The following is a 19,518-nucleotide window of genomic DNA, read 5'->3' as shown; positions in this document are numbered from 1 at the left end:
ATTTTATTGGTTTACATCTGGTAATGTTGTGGCTCATCAGCCGGCATCACCACACCGCGCCGGCCCTCCGCCGATTTATGCTCGAGCTAACTCGTGCCCGCCAGGCCAAGCTGGTCGAAAGTGCACACGATCGCGTTTTGCGGGAACACTTTTAGCTCGTTGGCTCGTTCGGGGTTGGCTTCCAAACGGCCACCAAACCAAAGTCCACATCACCGGTAGGAGACCAAGCCCGGCAACCGACCGAACCAAGATGCAAAAGATTCGTACGGGCGCGCGCGCGCGCTGCGGCGTTTCTTTACTTTGAGAAGCAATTTTGATTCAATTACCATACACCTTATCGACCGGAGCCCGGTTGGGGAGCGTAAAAAAACAAGTGGAGAAACACCGCCGCCAGCGTTGTTCAATCACGAAAGGCTTAAATATGTTCATTATTACACGTTTTGCTTTATCTGAACGCTACCACTCACTCCGAAGCCGCTCAGATTCGGGCGGACGATCCGTTAAAGATGTTATGAGACACATTTGTTGTAGTTCTTTATTGGCTGGAAGCTGGAAGCCTCTTCCCGCCTCTAGAGCCTTTGGAGTGCTGTCGCCTCGTAATGGCGAGCGACGCCAATCGCAATCGGTTTTGCAACCTGGTATTAAATAAACAAACCGCTACAGAGTAACGCTGCACTCATATAAACGTCATTCGACCAAATACAAACATTGTATTGATTGGAAGCGCTTATCGCAGGACGAACTGATAAGCCACCGTCTGGCAGCTGCTGTAGCACTTCGGATTGGAGCGATCGAGAAAACTCCACCGTTCAAAGATCGCTTGTGGAACGCTTCATAGTTGTGGATGCGATTTTTTGTTCCAAGTTTCTAATCAAAGTAAGTAACCCTGGGAGAACGCACATTTCCTAGTTTTCCTCTCGTCTGATGGAGGAAAAAAACGACGCTCCGAACGTTCAGCTTCAGTTACTCCGTTGTCTATCTCCTGCTCGGTACAAAGTGGCTCCTCATTTTCTTTCCTTCCCACCCCCCGCACACCGAGATCCCGACCGATGGTTGTACCACTTCCATGCGCTCACACTCAATGACAGTAATAATCATAAATAATTAATGCTCATTTTTTCGAAACTTCATTGTTTGCTCAACAAGCGTCACCCGCCGTCAGAAAGGCGGCGGAGTTGTTGTAACCCGTCGAACGACAGAACTTCATCTCGGGCTGAAGATCGTAGGGTTTTTCCCTCTTCTTCCTTTCGCCGTCGAGCGTATCACCATAGTATGGACGTAGTGTGTAGTACGTGAGTTTCTCTTGTCGTCGTCTTGAGATGGAGTTAATTGTTGCTTACTCGCGGAGGGGAAGGACAACGGATGAGTTTTCAAGTGAGATATGGATGGAAAAGCGGATTAACAAACGGTATGTCGCGAGGGTGCACGACATCATAATCACGGCCGTACGGGATCCGCTCCCGTGTCCCCGATGCATACGCCGGTATTAGACCGCTTGGTTAAGTGGTAAAGGTCTCAGCTGAAGTACGCCGTTGCTTCGATCACACCACGCACACTTGGACTTGTCTCGTGCTCGTTGGGTATGTTGTTGTTACCAATGCGCATAGGTTCTAAGTGTCGCTGACAGGAAAAGAGACGAACGACGAAATCGAACCCGGTTCCCGGTGATGAATATTCAAATTCTTGGTTCTTGGTTTGGACAAATAGAATTGAATTACATTTGCTTCCATCTTTCCCATTTTGGATACGATGTAAGAGGCTACTAGTTCACCCCTTGAACCGGTGAGGAACATTGCTGGCCTACTTAGAATCTAGTAGATCTCGTCGATGGAGATACGACGAGGATTTCTTGTAACAATCTTGACACGTACGCTCTTCTAATGTCGACCAATATCTAATAACACCTTGTCTCACTCTATCTCTCTCTCATTTTAGCTGTGCAACGAGGTCGAGTGCCACCATCGCAACCACCGGGCATACCGTACGGCCAGTACTCGATACCGAACGGTGACGCCGTGACCGGCTTCAACGGTCACTCGTATCTTAGTTCCTACATCTCGCTGCTGCTGCGCGCGGAACCGTACCCGACGTCCCGGTACGGCCAGTGCATGCAGACGAACAACATCATGGGCATCGACAACATCTGCGAGCTCGCCGCCCGGCTACTGTTCTCCGCCGTCGAGTGGGCCCGCAACATACCCTTCTTCCCGGATCTCCAGGTCACCGACCAGGTGGCGCTGCTGCGGCTCGTCTGGTCCGAGCTGTTCGTGCTGAACGCGTCGCAGTGCTCGATGCCCCTGCACGTCGCCCCACTGCTGGCGGCCGCCGGGCTCCACGCGTCCCCGATGGCCGCCGACCGGGTGGTCGCCTTCATGGACCACATCCGGATATTCCAGGAGCAGGTGGAGAAGCTGAAGGCACTGCACGTCGACTCGGCCGAGTACTCCTGCCTGAAGGCGATCGTCCTCTTCACCACAGGTAAACTGCTGGACAATCTGTTCGGCGATGTCCCCGCCCTGCTGGCGACAGCCGCCGCCCAGCTGCACACCCTCCAGTCCGAGTCGGACGTGATCCGCCTGGTGCAGGTGCACCTGTACCGCAGCACGCAGAAGTCCGACTCAGCGGGGGCGTCGGCGTCAGCGGCGGCCTCGACGGGACCTAACAATACCTCCGGTAGCGCCACCTCACCCAACAGCTCCCTCACCAACATCACCCTTAACAGCTCCAGTGGCAACTCGTCACTCGCTTCCTCCACCTCGCTGGTGTCCAACTCGGGCCAGGCGGAGTCGAACGCCGCTGCCCCGAGCGGAGTGCCGTCCTCGCTGGCCTCCCCTTCGGTCACGACGACTAGCAGCTCCGCCGCCCCCGAGGCGAACATCACCACCTCCCATCATAACCACAATCACAACAGCACCACTACTCACACGCACTCTAATAACAACAACGATCTCAAGACAGTTAACCATAACCTTAACACACCCACTCACCAACACAACAACCAGGGGCAGGGGGCGGGTGGTAATCCCGCCAGCAGCTCACCGTCGCTGGTGGCGGCCGGGGTTGGCGCACTGTTCGGCAGCAATGCCCAGTCGAAGACGCCACCGCTGCCTCTGTTCAGCTTCCACCAGAATACCCCGAACCGGTCGTACCACGGCACGCTGGACGACTTCGTGAACCTGAGCAGCAGCAGCCCGTACGGTGTCGGCCATTCGGCCTTCTCGTCCGGCTTCGGCACCGGTGGCATCTTTAGCCCGTATGGTGGCAGTAGCCTGCAGGGTCCGATGCCGTCGGCCGGACCGAAGTACCTCGGTCACGGCGGCGCTAGCTCGGACTACAAGTTCTCTCCCTACAGTCCCTGGAGTAGACGATAGTCGCATGCGTCGAAACACCGGGCAGGAGTAGATCCGATCGCTTTGTAGCATTGCGAGGATGCCATGATCTTGCGGATGACCTTTGCTCTGGGGCGAAAGTCACCCGAAACACCATAGCATCTCCTAGAGGTCGGGAAACTATTAGCCATATTGTGTACGTTGTAGTCGTAACTCTAAGAGCCCGTAGCCCGTAGTCTTCTGTACAGATGTAAGCGAAACATTGTAACAGTATTCGTTACCCTAACGATCCACCGCGCTGCCATGTATATCTAGACCTTACTTTAGCTGTACTCACTAGCTTACTTCACCCTATTTATTGTGGTACTTATAGTATTTATTGGTTAAATTATTACAATCCCTAGGCAACGGTTATGTAGATTCGTAAGCTCGCGAACTGTACTGTACTGTTTTTTATTGTGTAAAAACAAACTACCACACGTCGCCGTTGTCGTCGTCGTCGTGGGCTATTTCTGATCCACCTTTCTTCCTTCCTTCCCAAAGCGCCATGCGTTGCGTCGTCGAGGTTTTTGGCTTCGTCGCACAAACCACGGCCTCAAGGAGGAACTAGGACTTCGGAGCAGAGACTTCTCGCTAGAGTGTAGAGAAAAAATAAATGCGCTTTTCCTTAGCAAAAATAAAACCGTTCGGTGTTCCGTTTCGTTACCCTACGTTTGTATGTAGGGGGTTGTAGTTTCTAGCTTGCATCACAGATACGCTGTCTATCGTCGATTCCGTTCGATCCGGTCGCAGTTGTTGACTCATCTGATAGAATTAGAAGTGGCATTGGTAGAGTGTCCGCCGCGTGTAGTGTCTTCCCAGTTGGCTTTCCGCTCGTTAGAACCTCAAGCTCCCCCAACCTCATAAGGTACCATTTGTCCTACCAGAAGGAGTTCTCGTTTCTTTTTCAGGGATTTCGCGCGTGTGTTTTTTTTCCAGTTTTGTTTTGTAGAATAGCTCACGAGAGGAAATTGTCGCGTTGTCGCATTTTGCATGATTCAATCTTGCCCACTGTCGTCCGTCAGAATTCGTGTCCCGCAATCAGTCCCCGGTTCGGTCTTGTCGTCTCCAAGCTCCACACACTTGTACTTCGGTAGGTTGTAGATTGGATTAGGTTGTACAACTTCTCGAGAATTTGCCGCATTTTCCTTGCGTTAACCAGGCCGACGGGTTTTCCTCACCTGCGCACATCATGGCGGGGTGCTCGCGAGGTTTCCCCCCGGAGGGTTCGGGGCAAGATCCATCTCCACATCCAATCCATCCAGAGGCGTCACATACTCCAAATTCCTAACCAAACGTTCCCGGTATCCGGGCGACAACAAGACAAACGAAATGTTGCGCATTATGCGATGGGATGCTTGCAGAAGACGGGACTACAAAAAGCAAATCCAACGTTGCGCCATTCGTATGCAAAACGATAGCGGGTAGTAGACCCGCCGTCCAAGGCTTTACCCGAAGGAATTCCGCTGGGGAAGGAAAACTCTCTTTCTCTCACTCGTGGGACGATCTCGCGCGTGGCGGGATGGGATAGGGTGCTTGGAAAACGGTGGGACGCGCGATCACAAGGCGAAACGAAACGGAATCGGACACAACAACGCACGGCTCGGTGCGCAACGGGAATGTGCATGTGTGTGCCTCTTGAAGATTTTTCGTTGTTTGCTTTGTACTTGCGCACCGTGGCCTCTCCAGAAAGCGCACCGTGCCCGACGCCACAAGTGCCACCGATCGGGGCGAGCGCGCGATCCGGTCGCCGTATCATTCAAGGAAACACGGTTGGGAATGTTTCGGAGTTCGGTACGGCACGGCCCAATCCGGCGGGCGGAACAACGGGCGGAAGACCCCGCCGAAGCCACGGCCAAGATGGAAGATGTGAAGTGAAGCAAACGCAAAACATGAATTCATGTCTCGTGCATTTTCATCTTCATCATCATCATCATCATCAACGCCACGAACGTCGCCGTCGTTGTCGTTGGCTCGAGGACGGTGCGCCACTGGGCCGTGGTTTTCGTGACGCGGTTCGGCAAAACCCATCACTCCCGCAGCCTCGCTGCAGCAGCAGCCGGCCGATCTGACAAGCCGTGTCTCGCTTGGGCTGCGAGCCAGCGAACGGAAAATCCACCGACGGTTTGGAAGCTGCAGCAGTAGCCGTTGCCCGAGGGAGCGCGGAAACGGGACGAACTCCCCTTCTTCCGGAACTGGTGCATAAATAAAATGTACCGCCTTCGGATCTGCGCTGGCGGATCTCGCGGTTCGCTCCGGAACGCCACCTTCCTTTCCCCCCAAAACCCGAAACGGAACGAAACGGAAGGATCTCGTTTGGAGATTAGAGACCACGAGACCGTGAGCTTACCGCTGCCCTTCTTCTGCTCTCGATCTTTCCGCGTTGTACGGGGAAAAGGTCACCGAGATGGTCACACCAGGGAACGCTTCGGCCACCGTTGCTCTCCAGCGGAGACTCCGTGAAGTCGCGTGAACTTGGCGCGAACCGACGGAACTTCTAGTCCAAACATCGCCTTTTTTTTTGCTAATGGATCGCACCGACCTGACCATTACCACCGTTCGTTCGCTTTCGGGTGCATGTTTCGCGGAAATTAAATTGAAATAATTTCACCACACAATCCTACTAAACACACACCCGCGCACACGAGAGACATATTCTTCGCGGTAGGGGTCGCGGTTATCTCGCTCGCAGGGGCATTCGTGCCAAGATGTTACGACTCTTGGCGCCTTCTTAGCGACACGAAACGTGGAAGCGCGCGAGTTCACGATTCGTCCGGGGTCTTATCAGGGAAAGGTAAATTAGCGTTGTTTACAAGAATTGTAATGTACCAATTGGAGAGTTTGACGGTGAATCGAGTACTCGCTCCCGAGCGCCACAGTTTATGGTGGTTTATTTTGGTTCCGCATGATCATTCTCGAAGTTCTCGGGTAGTAACGTACTTTAATTATCAATCACCAAAAACAAAGAGCAGTAATGCGCAGTTGATTAACTGGAAATCTTTTCAACGACTCTTTCGTGTTTGTAATTTTGGGTTGTAGGCCAAGAGACAGACTGGTTCTATTAGAACAAACGCCGTGCGTAGTCTCCAGTTGAAAAAAGTAACTAATCGGGGTATAACTAGGATCAAGTTGATAATAACCGTCAATTTGAATCATGGTCAAAAGATTGATTTTTAATGCTAAATTATAAAAATAAATACACCCAAAATTATGCAAATCACAAGGAAGTGTGCTTCATGAAACAGAAGCTTCCCTTTTTTTGATTTTATGTTTTAGAAAAATGATTCAAATTGATCCAAGCAACCTTCGAAACACATGTCGAACCGGGTAGATCATGTAGTTCATTTGGAGTTCGATTTACGTACATCATCAAGATTATTTATGACACACGTCGAGACAATGCCCCCATTCGCGACCGGAAAATTATTTATGTTGTGAAATTCGTTTAGCTCCCATCCGAACGGACCGAACAAAACTCATAATCGAATCTCGATAGCCCCGACAAAAACGTTCTCGAGTCGGGAACGCAACCGTTTGCTGGCAAAAGTTTTGGAAAACCATAAATAAAAATCAACAGCGCGCAAGAATTATTGTAAATCAATTTCTTCCGCTCAATAAATTCCCAACTTCCCCAAAATGGTTCACCGCGCGAACGGGGGCCCCGAATGTGTCATATGTGTTGTGGATATTTTTTCCTTTCTTTTCATTTCTCCCCAATTTAAAGTTATGTCGCGCGGGTAGCCAGGTTTTCGCCAAACGTAAATCGGGAAAATTTTCGTTTTTTTATTTCCGCTTGTTTTTGTTTTGTTTTGTTTTTCCTGCCAAATATTTCAAACGCAACGGGCAACCTTACACCAGATCAAACATCATGTGCAGTCACTTCCCAACTAATGTAAGGAGAGGCATAAAGCATTCCAAATCGAGGGGAAATAGGGAAAAACTTCTATGGAAGTGAACACCGAGAAGAGTGTCACAACAGTATCGTTGTGCATCCGTGGTGGAATGCCACCCGCTTGTTTTCAATTGTGATGGAAATCGGTCGGCGTTAGATCAAACGGGCTTTAGTTGGTTCAAGGACGTAAGAAAGAGATTTTTAAAATTCTTTAATGTGAAAACAAACGGAAAAGGAAAAGCATGCACCAAAACCATGTGGTATTTTTGGGGAAGTAAGACGATCGAAGCGACGACCCCGACGACAGCATGGTCACGTGCTCCACGTACGGGCGATAAATTCCAATACATCACCCAACCGGGCACGTCGGTCGAAATCTGGCCCGTAGGATCGGATGTACCCAGTTTCGGAAACATTTAACGGTGACCTTCCCCCGGCACCCGCTCACCACGGGATTAATTAGAATGCACAATGGTATAATCCGACGGGAATGTGTTCCACAAATTGATTCCTGTTTTATCTTGCGCAGACACCGTGTATCACCTTCACCAGAACAGAAGTATACAACTAACGGATATGGGATACGGTAAAGTTGCCCCTGCTTTTGGGGACCTTCACCGACTTTCGCACCCTAGGAAGCGCCATTCTCCCCTCCCCATCCGTGTGGGATAAAGTTTTCAAAGTTCCGCCAGTAGTTTGAACTAATAAATTAAATTGTTTGCACATTCGCTCGTCGTTCGTGTTCCTGTTCCGGGGGCTTCATGGGGTAAATTTGGGACGATTTGTGGAGCAAAGTGTGTGGCTTTGTTTGTACCTCTTATCCAGTCCACTAATCTTCGACCCTGGGACCTGGTGGAACTCGGCCCGCTGCCACTGACACCGACCGGCGTGTCGTCTTTATCGTCTCCAAACCTGAACTCGCCAGGGGAGTGGCGCCGCTCTAAAGGAGGTGTTTAATCTTGGGACCAAATTTACATATCAAAACTAATGCCACGAAACAATGGGTTGCCATTTACCACCGAGCTCAGAGGGTGTCCAAAGGTCTGCCCCGCTCAGAGTTCCCCCTGGTGACCGAAAGGGTGATGCCCATAACAATAACCGTGTCCCTTTTTTCTGGCTTAATTTAATAACCACCCACCCATCCACACACACCTCCCCACGGTGGGAGGAAATCTAACGCGCCGGGAAGAACTTTCCCGGATTGCCAGCGGCCCCGAGAATCCCTTTTCTCATTTCCTCGGGAAATGTCAATTTCCTGTGTTTCTTTCCATTTCGGCACGTGCACCGGAGGGCCATCCTGTGGCAGGAGCTGACATTTCTGCGGCCACAGGACCACGACCGATTCGACCCGTTGTTTCTTCTCAAGCCGTAACGAATTCTTTTGACACTTCCGGCGACACGGCGATGGTAACAAGAAACAGTGACATTTGCGATTGGTTCCGCTCAGTTTAAAGGGCATCGCGAATGGGAGGTGTTAGGAATGGTTTCCAAAAAAAAAAGGGATAAGATAACACGGACCTTCAATCTGGATAGGCCGAGACCAGGGCCATGGGGCCGGGCGAAGAGTGCCATTCATCCAGGATTGGAATTATCTTCGCGCTCGAAATGAACTCACCAACTTTTGCTTTGCCATTTTTTGTTGATGTTTTGATGTCGGGTTTTGTTTTAATATGCCAGCTTGTGCTCGGTGTGCGTTATCTGGCGGGGAAATTGCACATCCATTTCCACGTCCAAAAACCGGCCCCGGACGTGACTCTAGCCAGCAAATGAACAAGCAAAGGGCAACACTAACAACTTCACCCGACGCGTCGGCGGATGATTTTCGCCTATCCGATTAATAACGGCATAAATAATCAACCCTTAAGCCGGAACCCCTTTTTTCTGCGGCTTCCCAGCTGCGGTTACGCACTTCCCAACCCCTCCACCAACCCCGGAAACGAAAACCTCGTTTCCGTTCCACCACCCCACCACCCCCACCGGGTCAATAGAGTGGATAAGCAGCCGTTTATTTGCGGTGTTGTTTTCGTCCCCGTTCCATTCTCGCCGAGGCTATAATTTACATACTCCTAAAATCCGATTCGCAAACTCCCCGAAAACTCCCGCAGGACGCTCAAAATGCTGCAGGGCAGGTTCCGGGAAAAAGGGAGGACGGTCGGCGGGTAAACAGCCATCCGGTACAAATGGTCGGCACACGACCGAACACTTGCTACCATTTAGCACCTTCCCGAGGTTTGTGACTGCGGGATTCACAACGTTCGCGATAAGAATTGGCGACCCCTGGAGGAGGACAGGGATGAAGAGTTAGGACTTGGGCAAAGTGTCACCACCTTCATGCCAGCCTTTGGACTCCCCAACATTTCCACATTGATCCCAGCGCACCCCTCATTAGGGTTACGCTACGCGATTGACCGCGCGAGGATAATATGATTCTCCAAAGTCAAAAACCCGCACAAACGCGAAACCAGCAGGTTGCGCAGTGGATATTTTAATTATAATTTAATTCATTTGCCCACTGAAAAGGTTAATTATCACTTACCCAACGCCCGGCGGTTGGCCGTAGATGACGTCTTTTTGGGGAGTAATTGAAAAGTTCTGTTCCGTCGTCGGCCCTCTAGGCACGTGCATCGCGTGTTGATGGATGCCGCGACCTGCACTTGAGCCGCGCGTGTGACACGAGAGTTGTTGACACGCAATGCAGCAAGCTCCCGATGGATGCATTATGAACGTAGTTATTGAAGGGTGGAGGAAAAACACATGCCACGTCCTACTTGCTTCACACCTTCATGTCAGCAAGCACTACAGGGAAAGGGCATACGCATAGTGCCTACACCAATCATATCATACACCACAGGATTTAATTCTTACCCCCTACCATGATCATCCCAAAGAATGCACGGCGAAGGTTGTAAATTGCGGATAAAATTGCATATGAAATTACGAAAAATAGGTGCGAAAGGTCGTTCGGGATTAAATCCATCGCTGAACCGGCTCCGACTTGACGAGAATCGTTCGGTGCTAGAGAACACTCGAGTAGACGGTAAATGCGGTACAGAGCTGGCGACTTTTTAATGCACATTGAAACACACACGGGGAACACATGAACACGGTTGAATGTGCGATGAAAGATCACACACTTTCTACTGATACAGTCGCACAGTGGGACAAATAGTCAATTGACAACCGAAACATATTTTAATAAGCGTACAAGTTTAAAGACTTTAATATCGAAAGCAATAAAAAGAGGATCGTTTGATTTTTGTCCAAATTCATTTTGAATCTTCTCTTCAATGTCAATTTTATCTTTGAAAATTGTTTTCTATGATTTTTTTAACCCTGTTTAGTTGATTATTAAAAACTACCTGCTAGTTGAAGAAGCATTATAAATAATATTATCAAATAAAAATTTGCTCTCATTCAATTCATTTTCCTCATTTTCCAATAAATTGAACCATGACCACTTGGCAATCCCCAGACGACCCAATGTGCATTGTCAGACAGACTGTGGCCGATACGCAGGTTCGTTTGGAAACGCGCGTCCGCGCATTAACGCCATAAAGCATAATCATCACCATAACAATAAACCAGGCGCATTATAAATACGGTATATTTTTGCAAAGATAATAAAACGAGTCACTTTATCGCGCTAGCCTAACGCTTCATTGGGCATGAAGTCCTGAGGGCTACCGGGAAGTAAAAAAAGGTGGTATTGACAAATTTCATCGAGTGGAAAATTTTCCCATCAATTGGAAATTTGGTTCCGAGATTGTACCGGCCGAGTGGTTCATCATCGTTTAGGGGAAAAAAATCCTCCTCTTCGGTATTTCCTCGGTATGGTCGTGGACTACATGGGTCGGTTGTCTGCATTAAGCTTATAACCTTAATCCAGCCACCGGGACAAGCCGGTGATAATCGTCCGGTGCCGTGATTATCACACAACATCCTCCCCCATCCAGGTGACGCACACTACCCGGTGCACTTCCGGTGGCAATATCGTGTCATGTAATGCCCATTAAATCCCGCTCGGATTGCATTTTCCACAACACCTTATTTAAAATAGTTGTCACACACTTTTCCGCCGCGTTAACCCGGAAGTAACCTATTTAGACGATCGGGTCACGAATGGTCACTGATCGCGGTTGCAAGATCCAAGCGCGCGTGGGTCAAGTGAAACAGCGGAAACCCAAAAACATGCACCGACCCATCGTGGAAACGTGATACGATCGTGTGGTTTCGGGCAGGACATTTTAATCCTCACCCGAAATCGGACGGAAGCAGCCGAGATTTATTCCCTCCGAACTCGCCGGCCCGGTTCCGTTCTGTTGTCTTTACGCCTCCGCCAGCTGATGTGGACAAACTTTGGCTTGTTTTCATGAGCTCAACCCGGCTAATCACATTAGAAGTGGAGCGCTGGTGCTGAAAGCGGCACAACTACTTCCTTCCTGTTGGGAATCCGCGACGAGATCGTGGTGAAGTTCGGCTCCCGCCGGCCACCCTTGGCGACCCGGTGCGATCGGAAAGTGTGCCGACAAAAGCGACTCCCAGGTCCGAGGACGGGAGTAGAAAATCCCAACTCGAAACATCGAAGTCGTGGCGCAGTTCCGGCGTTTCGCTGTAGCAAAAGGTTACCGAGCCTTCGCCAAGGGTCGCCTGGCTGCCGGTGCCGGTGCCAGCGTCGAAAAGCCACCCAATTACAACGCCAGAACACCCTACCCGGCAGGCCTCGGCGGCACCTTAATCACCTTAAATATAATAAAATGGAATAATCCCCCTCGGTTTCCCTCCGGCCGGGATATCGGTTGGTTCCGTGCTCGTGGTTCCGGATTCCGATCGCACCCGAAGGATAAGGAAAGCGAACGTACGAGAAAGAGCGGACGTGGAAATGCTGCAAGCGAGGAAAAGCGGAAGGACGCTCTAAGCTCTTTAGCGCATCGGCGAAACAAAAACGATCACTCTCTTTCGTCGGTTGCAAACGGCGCGGAGAAAATGGAGCAAGCTTTTCTTTTTTTTCGGTAGTCGATAGGTTTTGGGCGGTGGGTTTTTGTTGACCGGTCGTCCCGGAATCCGGGTATCTGATACGAATATTGCCATTGCCGGGCCGCGGTGACTTCGATCGACTTTGAACCGGCCCGGGGCAGGGCTTTTCCGGTGCACTGCAAAATGCCAAAAGCCGAAAGGCCGCCAGACAAAAATAACAATAAACAAACACCGACACCGACGCGTGGTTGCGCTCGCTGGCCAAACATTGGCCCGTCCGCGATTGGCCCCGGTTCGGATTTTCCGTGCTCGATGAACGGTGCACTTGTTTCCCGGTGTGGCGCCTTCAGCAGACCGGGAAAACAAATGAACTCGAACACAGCCATCGAAAATCCTACCCCGTAATGGGTGGAAGGGGTAGGGGGGGGGGGGGGGGGGGGGGAAGGGAAATGTGCGCGATGCCGAAAACCTCAACTGCACTGCCGGTGAAAAGTAATCCATCGTAAGCCATATTATTAATTTTTACCTCCGGGTTTTCCATTACACATCGGAACAAGGATAGGAGGAGGGGGGATGACGGCGGCTTGAGGTTCACAGTTCCGGTGTGTGTGTGTGTGTGTATATGGAAAAACAATAGACGTCGGTGTTGTTGTTACATCCACCCACACAAGTGGCCCTTCGGTGGTGCCTTTTGATGGGGATTTTAAAACTCCACCAAAAGAAAAACAACATCGGCCAACACACTGTAAACGGGGAAAAGCCGGCTTCGGTATGGCGGATTTTGGCTTTTGGAAGGCTGAGCCGAACCGACAGAAACCGTTCCACCCCATCAAGGGTAGCCATTGTGCAGAACGTTCCCCAAATGTTTCGGAAGTGAAAATATTAATTTTTATTCCGGTTCCCCAAAGGAAAGGCACTTTCAAAATGAGTTCAAAATGTTGTGAAGGATTTTTATTTCTGTTTTTTTGGTCGTTCCTTGTGGTCCATTTTGAAAGTTATAAAATGATACAAAACTAAGCCGCATATTAAGAGGTTTTGGGATAGTATAAACTTTAAATTGACTAGAACAAAATTATGCATCAATCTTGAAGTAAACAAAATTCGCGTCCTTAAAACACACTTTAGACATTACCATTTGCCAACATTTTTGGCAATCAACTCGATCCCCCTTTCCGATGGTCGAAGGAAAAGTGAACGAAAAGTTCATCAACGCTATCGCCTAACACCACCCCCCTTGAAAGAGGCCTCTCCAACACCAACCGCAACAACAAGCAAACAAAATAAAAGCAAATCAAATTAGGAAGATAAATAAACAACAATAGAGCCTCGTTTCCTCGAGTGGGTGATGAAATTTAACCCCTTTGGCGTTCGGTCGGCGTTAGCGTTAAACCACCCGGTTTAGGTATGGAAATGATAGCGTGTCTTCGTTTCGCTGGCGAAATCAATCCCTTTGCCGTTCGGCCGGGAAGCATCCTTTGGTTCCGGAATCCTGGTCGCAGATGGAGAGCACTGAGATGCTTTTTTTGGCGACGAACGAGGGTTAAACGGACTCGCCTGGAATGAATGGGGAACATTTTGTCATTTCCGGCGTGGCGTCGGAAAAAACATCCGTGGCCATTTTTTGGCAGGGAGATGTGGTTATTCTCCGGCACCAACCCGGATGTAGCCAGAAAGGGGGTACACCGAATGGTGGCTTTTGCGTAGTTGAGTTGATATTTTTATTTAATTTTCACAAGGATATTATCATCGCTCATCGCGGTTGAGCGGCTCAGCGCAATCGTGTTGACGTTGCCTTTCGCGGTTTGCTACAAAACAACACAACAAAAAATAAAATAAGCCCTACCCATTGAGGGACCTTTCCCGGCCTTCTACCCGGTGGAAGAAATTTTCAATTTTATCATTATGATTACAATTTACCATTATTTCCCTCATGCGTGCAATATCCTGTTTTGTGTGTGAGCGAAGCACATCCCCATTCAAACGTTAAAATCGCCCTTAAACCCGTTCTTCTACCAAACATCGGAGTAGGTGCAAATGTTTGTGTTTACTCGCAGTGTTTCTCTTTTCGAGTGTGCCGATGCCAAGCAAACACACACACACACACACACACACACTCAGAACAAGCGAAGCAAGGGATGATAATGTCCTTCCCGCGTGTACGCACCAGCAATGTTTACCGTTCCGATTTTCCACCCGAGTGCATCGGCGAAGGAAAACATCGAAGGCCAGCACACCAAAAACCCCGGACCATGGATTTCCACTTCAACTGATTGAGCAAAAAGGAATTAAAAAGTTTAATCAAATTAAAATCGAAAGGCTCACTGCGGCGAGAAATCCGTACAACAGCCAACCAAACCAATTCCAACATTATCTCTCATTTTTATATCCCCTAGAGAACGGATATCTCTATCTTAGTAGTATCTTGTATATGTACCAGATACACCGCGAGAACAATGGCCGATTTTCGGTCGATCTTCTGGAACAGGGTTTTGGGAACTAGCTGCTCGATTGGAAATAAATATGTCAATTTTTTAACGACTCATCAAAGTCGGGTCAAACAGCTCCAGAGAACCGTTTTTCCGGGCGAAGGCTGGAGTTCCAGTGCTTCGACAAGAAGAAATTGCAATAAAAACTAACCGCTATGGCAATAAAAAGTACGGTACCATATAACACTTTGCCCCAGTGAACTTTTTACGGAGGCTACATTTTTCTTCCCGGCCTGTGGTGTGCAAAATTTCCCAACCTACACGCCACCACCCCACGGTCGGTGGATGGATTGTGTCGGAGCGATTGTTCGATTGTGAATCGTTACCCATAAACGGGGCCGGATGGGGCAAATTTTATAGGATCATGACCACCAGACACGGCAGCTTTTAAAGCGAGCTACCCCGGAAGGAGGCCGCACCTTGCAATCGACTTACCGACCGCTTCATTAGGGGCTCACTTCAGAGCGAGTGCCCCGCTGGAATGTTGCGCCATAAAGTGCAGTTCGATGCATTGGAAAAAATGTGCCATTCAATCCCGGCTCACTGGTGGGAACATGTGGGACCCCGGGACGGGGGTCACCAAAGGGTTGGAATGTCTTTTGACAACCCCAACCCGATAGGTGATTGATATCTTGCGAGGTGCATTGCCGTGCAGCGACGCCGCTTTTCTATGGTTGGCGTCCTGGGATGGTATTTCGATTTCCCATTATCTTCCTAGATCCCGGTGAGAGGTTGTACCCTTAACTTCCTCTACCAGCTGTCAAATGTGCGTAAAGGTTATCAGCGGAGGTTACGGACGGAGAGCCACCGCGAAGAAAATGTCGACGATGATGATGACGATGATGACTCAGCGCTACAAGATACCGGTACCGGTTGGGGCAGCGAACGCCTTCGGAGGTGTAAAATTGAATAAATCATTAATAATTAACTAATCGCGCAATATTTACACTTCATTTCGATGCTGATTTATGACAGCACGCCGCAGGTATCGCTCGCACGGCACGGCACGCCACATCGCACGAAACGATGCTACGATGTTGATAGGGACCATCTGGGAACGGGATGGAGTTGGCCAACAACAAAAAAAACACGGACTCCCAACTCCTTCGCCCGCCTGCTCCTTGGCCAGTTCCTTGGCTGGAAGTTCCGTTCACGCGAACGTCAAAATGAAGCAAATCGAAATCAGATAAAGCACGCGCTCTCGGGACACGCCGCGAAACAAACGCAGCTTTCAGCTTTCCAGCAAACCCAAGCAAGCTCCTGCTGTGGCCGGGGAAACCATCTCTTGGGGTTTCGGACGGTAAAAATCGATTTGGAGCGGTGTTTCCGTACGTTTGCGCCATCTCTGTTCCCCAAACTGGGTGGGGAGAGCGGGAAAAAAAGAAAGAGTTACACAAATATTTATTATTGAATAAATGAAAATGACAAAAACTCCCGCTGGGCCGTGTTCAGCAAGACATAATAACTTTTCCACCCGCCGCAGCACCCCCGCCGAAGCTAGTTCCACCAAGAAGGGGACACGACACCTAACTCGGGTTGTTTTTAGGAGGTAGCGAACAAGGGAACCGTAAATGTCTTCAACACTTCAGCCGGTCGATTTTGGGCAAGGGCGATTTAGGGAAAGGCTCGCCGTCCCATGGACTCTCTCACTTCTATACACGCCGTGTTCTCTCACGCACCAGATCGACATGAAAACAGCAACACTTTCACGTGAGGCAATTTATAAATTTTACACCTCACAAGGAAGACGTGAATCCCGCGAACCGAACGGTTTCGGCCGATTTCGGGCTTTTGGCGATCGCACCGGACAACGACACAAAATAACCAAACTAAATCTCAACTCGCGCGCATACTTCACGCCCAAAACACGATCATAAATCATCATGCTCCAGGGGGTTCCTTGCGGCATCGACCCTCTTCTGATTTCCACCGGTTTCCTCATCCAAAAAAACGGCGTGCGATAAGACTAGGCCACGACGCGTCGGTAATGCTCGCGATAAGGCTCAATACCGATGGCTTCTCAGGCACCCAATAGTTGGAAGACAAGAACGGAGTGTCTTGTACAAGGAAGGTTTTGTTGCAAACGGATCCTTGCAGCAGCACGATCGGAAGAATCACCTCGATCGGTTATCAGAATCGGATGGCGCAACTGTTGGGTCATAAATCGCCGTCGTCTGTCCGGGATGTTTTTGTCGAGGCACGGGTCTCTCCTCTTGCCAAATCTCAGGATCTTTGCCCACGTTCGCACCTCAATAGAACCCGGAGTCTCGAAGTGGTCATCGCGCACGTTGTGATGTCGGGCGTTTAGCAAAACCATTGTGCCCCGATGCAATCACGGCCCTACGATCCGTTGTGGACGAGAGCCCGGTGGCTCATTTGTACCACCATTCATCCGCGCGGGAACAAACTCATCTCTGTTTTGACACCGCGTTTATGATCCCGGGGTATGCATTATTGTACCAAAAGCTGGCAAGATTTATCGAACGGCAAACCCAAAACAACAACACACCCTCCGTGGCTGTGAGGAGCGTTGTAGTGCTTGTGCCACACGCCACTTCGCCACCTTCGCCACCACCCTCAGGTACGACCCTCCAGGCCAGGCTGAAGAGGATCTTCTTAGATCTCTCGGTCCCTTCCGTACGGCGGGACGCGCTGCTAGAGCAGACATGTGCGGCGGCAGGGGTGTCCCGGGAGCAGCCGGGATAATAAATTAGGTGTTTACCTTGTCGAGCTATGTGTTGTTGAGGACGACTGTTGCTTGCTACCGCTGCGACATCGTTCCTTCCTGAGGCGGCAGATGAGAGGCTCGCGACCGGGCTGCGTGCGCTGTACACTTCTTTTTAATGGCTTCAATTATCGAAAGTCATTCAAGTCGATTAGATAAATGAACTCCTGGGTCGGCGCTCGCGGAAGGACGCTATCGGGAAACAAAACGGTTGGGCAAATAAATACTTCTCGAAACGAAAAAGGAAAAACACCGAAACGTTTGAAAGGTAAACGAGGAAAGGAGGTGGTGGAGAGAAAAACACATCGACCATTAGGTTCCATTTTGACAAAAGCCCTCGTCAGGGTCATCAAAGCGCGCGCACAGAGAAACAGACAACTTGAGTTACGGTTTGTAGTTTCAATAAATCTACAAATTGAATGTGTTGTGAAGCATTCGTCACGATTACAGTGAACCAAACATTGGGATTTCTAATATACTCTTGGAGCAACACTAAACAAGCATTGTGAAACATTGATCAAATGGTCGCAATTGAAACTTCTGATGCCTTCAAATAACATGTTTATATCATTATGCGTTAAACTGAAGTCTTTTGTCGTACAACTGCACTACGCTTGCTTATGAGGATTCATTCAAATTTGATTATGTTTTAGAACAATTGTTGCATCATGTGCTGTATAATTATGTTATGACAATTTTAACAATTAAACACTAAAGTTTTTAGGAGTCTTGCAGCAACGCATCCAACAGTATTTACCACATTTTATTAATTACATTAAGGGCATTAAGAAAAGAAAAATTTGGACCCGGACGAACCCGGACTCGCTCTAACAAGCACCTGTCAAAGATGAGGATCTTTATAGATGGAAAAATGTATATAAAAGCGCGGAAAACAGGCAACGGGTCTTTCAGTTACAAACAAATCGGTGTAATAAAAAGACTAAAGTTTTGGTTGCTTCCCAACCAATGTTGAGACTTCCTAAAATTTGTTAATTTTTTACTTTTGTTTGTAACAACAACAATTCTACACTTCAGATTAAAACTTAGTATCAGATTGAATGTTCTTCTCTTCACAAATTAAATTTGGAACTCTATACAGTTATGGTTATGTGTTGGTTTTGATTCTAGATCCTGGTACATTTTGAAAATAATCTACATCGAATTCGTGCGTGGTCTTTAATGCATAAACATTTGCATAAACATTTTAATTTTAATGCATAAACATTTTAACATCGCTATATGAGGCCTCTGTTACAAAATTTAGTTATTTGGTATAAGAACTTTCTTCTGTGTTATTAAGTATTTGCTATGACATAAAGAAATCTAAAGATTGGACTATTTATCAATAATTTAAGACAACAATTAATGAACCTATAAGATGTTATGAATATAACTAAGTCATACACTAGACCAAAGCATATGGCTAGAGACATAGACATCTTATAAACGGAAGGAAATAGAACAAAAAACCTACTCCCCAGGAATAATACGGAGATTCTGGAATCTATAAAATTAAATTCCACACTCCTCCTGCTACTGAAGAAATCGTGGCTTGTTTACAGATCGCTCCTCTAACCAAATCAGGCCCCATAAAATGGGACACCCCGCGAGCATCCCGCGGCGCTCTAGGTGGCGGGCGCAAGTGAAAGGTCAGGCCGGCGGCCCACGCCTCGCCTCGCCTTGCCGACTTTAATGAGTTCATCGAACTGCGGCCAATTTTTACGACGCTGCAGCCCGGTGGGTCGTTAAAATCGCACCAATATGCAAGACGCAGCCGTAAAGTCGAACACTTCGGCCGGATCGTTACCGGTTCGGTGCGGAATGTGCCTTTATTAGCGCGGTGTGTGACATCGAGTTTTACATCGCTTTCCAGTGCCGCTCTCTTGTCCGCCTCCACGCATGCGAGGGGTGGTAAAGCCTCATAAAGCCCATAATGAGCTCCATAAAACTATCCACCGTAACAGAGACACATTTATAAAAAAAAAACCAAAGTCGATTCGAAGAGACCCACCGCAGTTTGCGAACGCAGTTTGATCGGTTTCGGCAACGGGCGATTCATGGTTCGGACGGCGG

At 49.0% G+C, this 19,518-nt stretch overlaps 1 protein-coding gene across 1 annotated transcript in view; it reads left to right on the top strand.

Moving 5' to 3' along the window:
• LOC131260341 (nuclear receptor subfamily 2 group F member 1-B) overlaps window positions 1-19,518 on the top strand; it is an 83,441-nt gene that overhangs the window by 43,673 nt on the left and 20,250 nt on the right. Inside the window, exon 3 of the mRNA XM_058262040.1 lies at window positions 1,936-2,478. Coding sequence (XP_058118023.1) covers window positions 1,936-2,478 — 543 coding nt within the window. The remainder of the gene's footprint in view (window positions 1-1,935; window positions 2,479-19,518) is intronic.

This window comes from Anopheles coustani, chromosome 3, assembly GCF_943734705.1.
Source record: "Anopheles coustani chromosome 3, idAnoCousDA_361_x.2, whole genome shotgun sequence".
Lineage (NCBI taxonomy): Eukaryota > Metazoa > Arthropoda > Insecta > Diptera > Culicidae > Anopheles > Anopheles coustani.
Note: the sequence above shows the minus strand (reverse complement) of the source record. Positions and strands in the feature narration are given on the sequence as shown.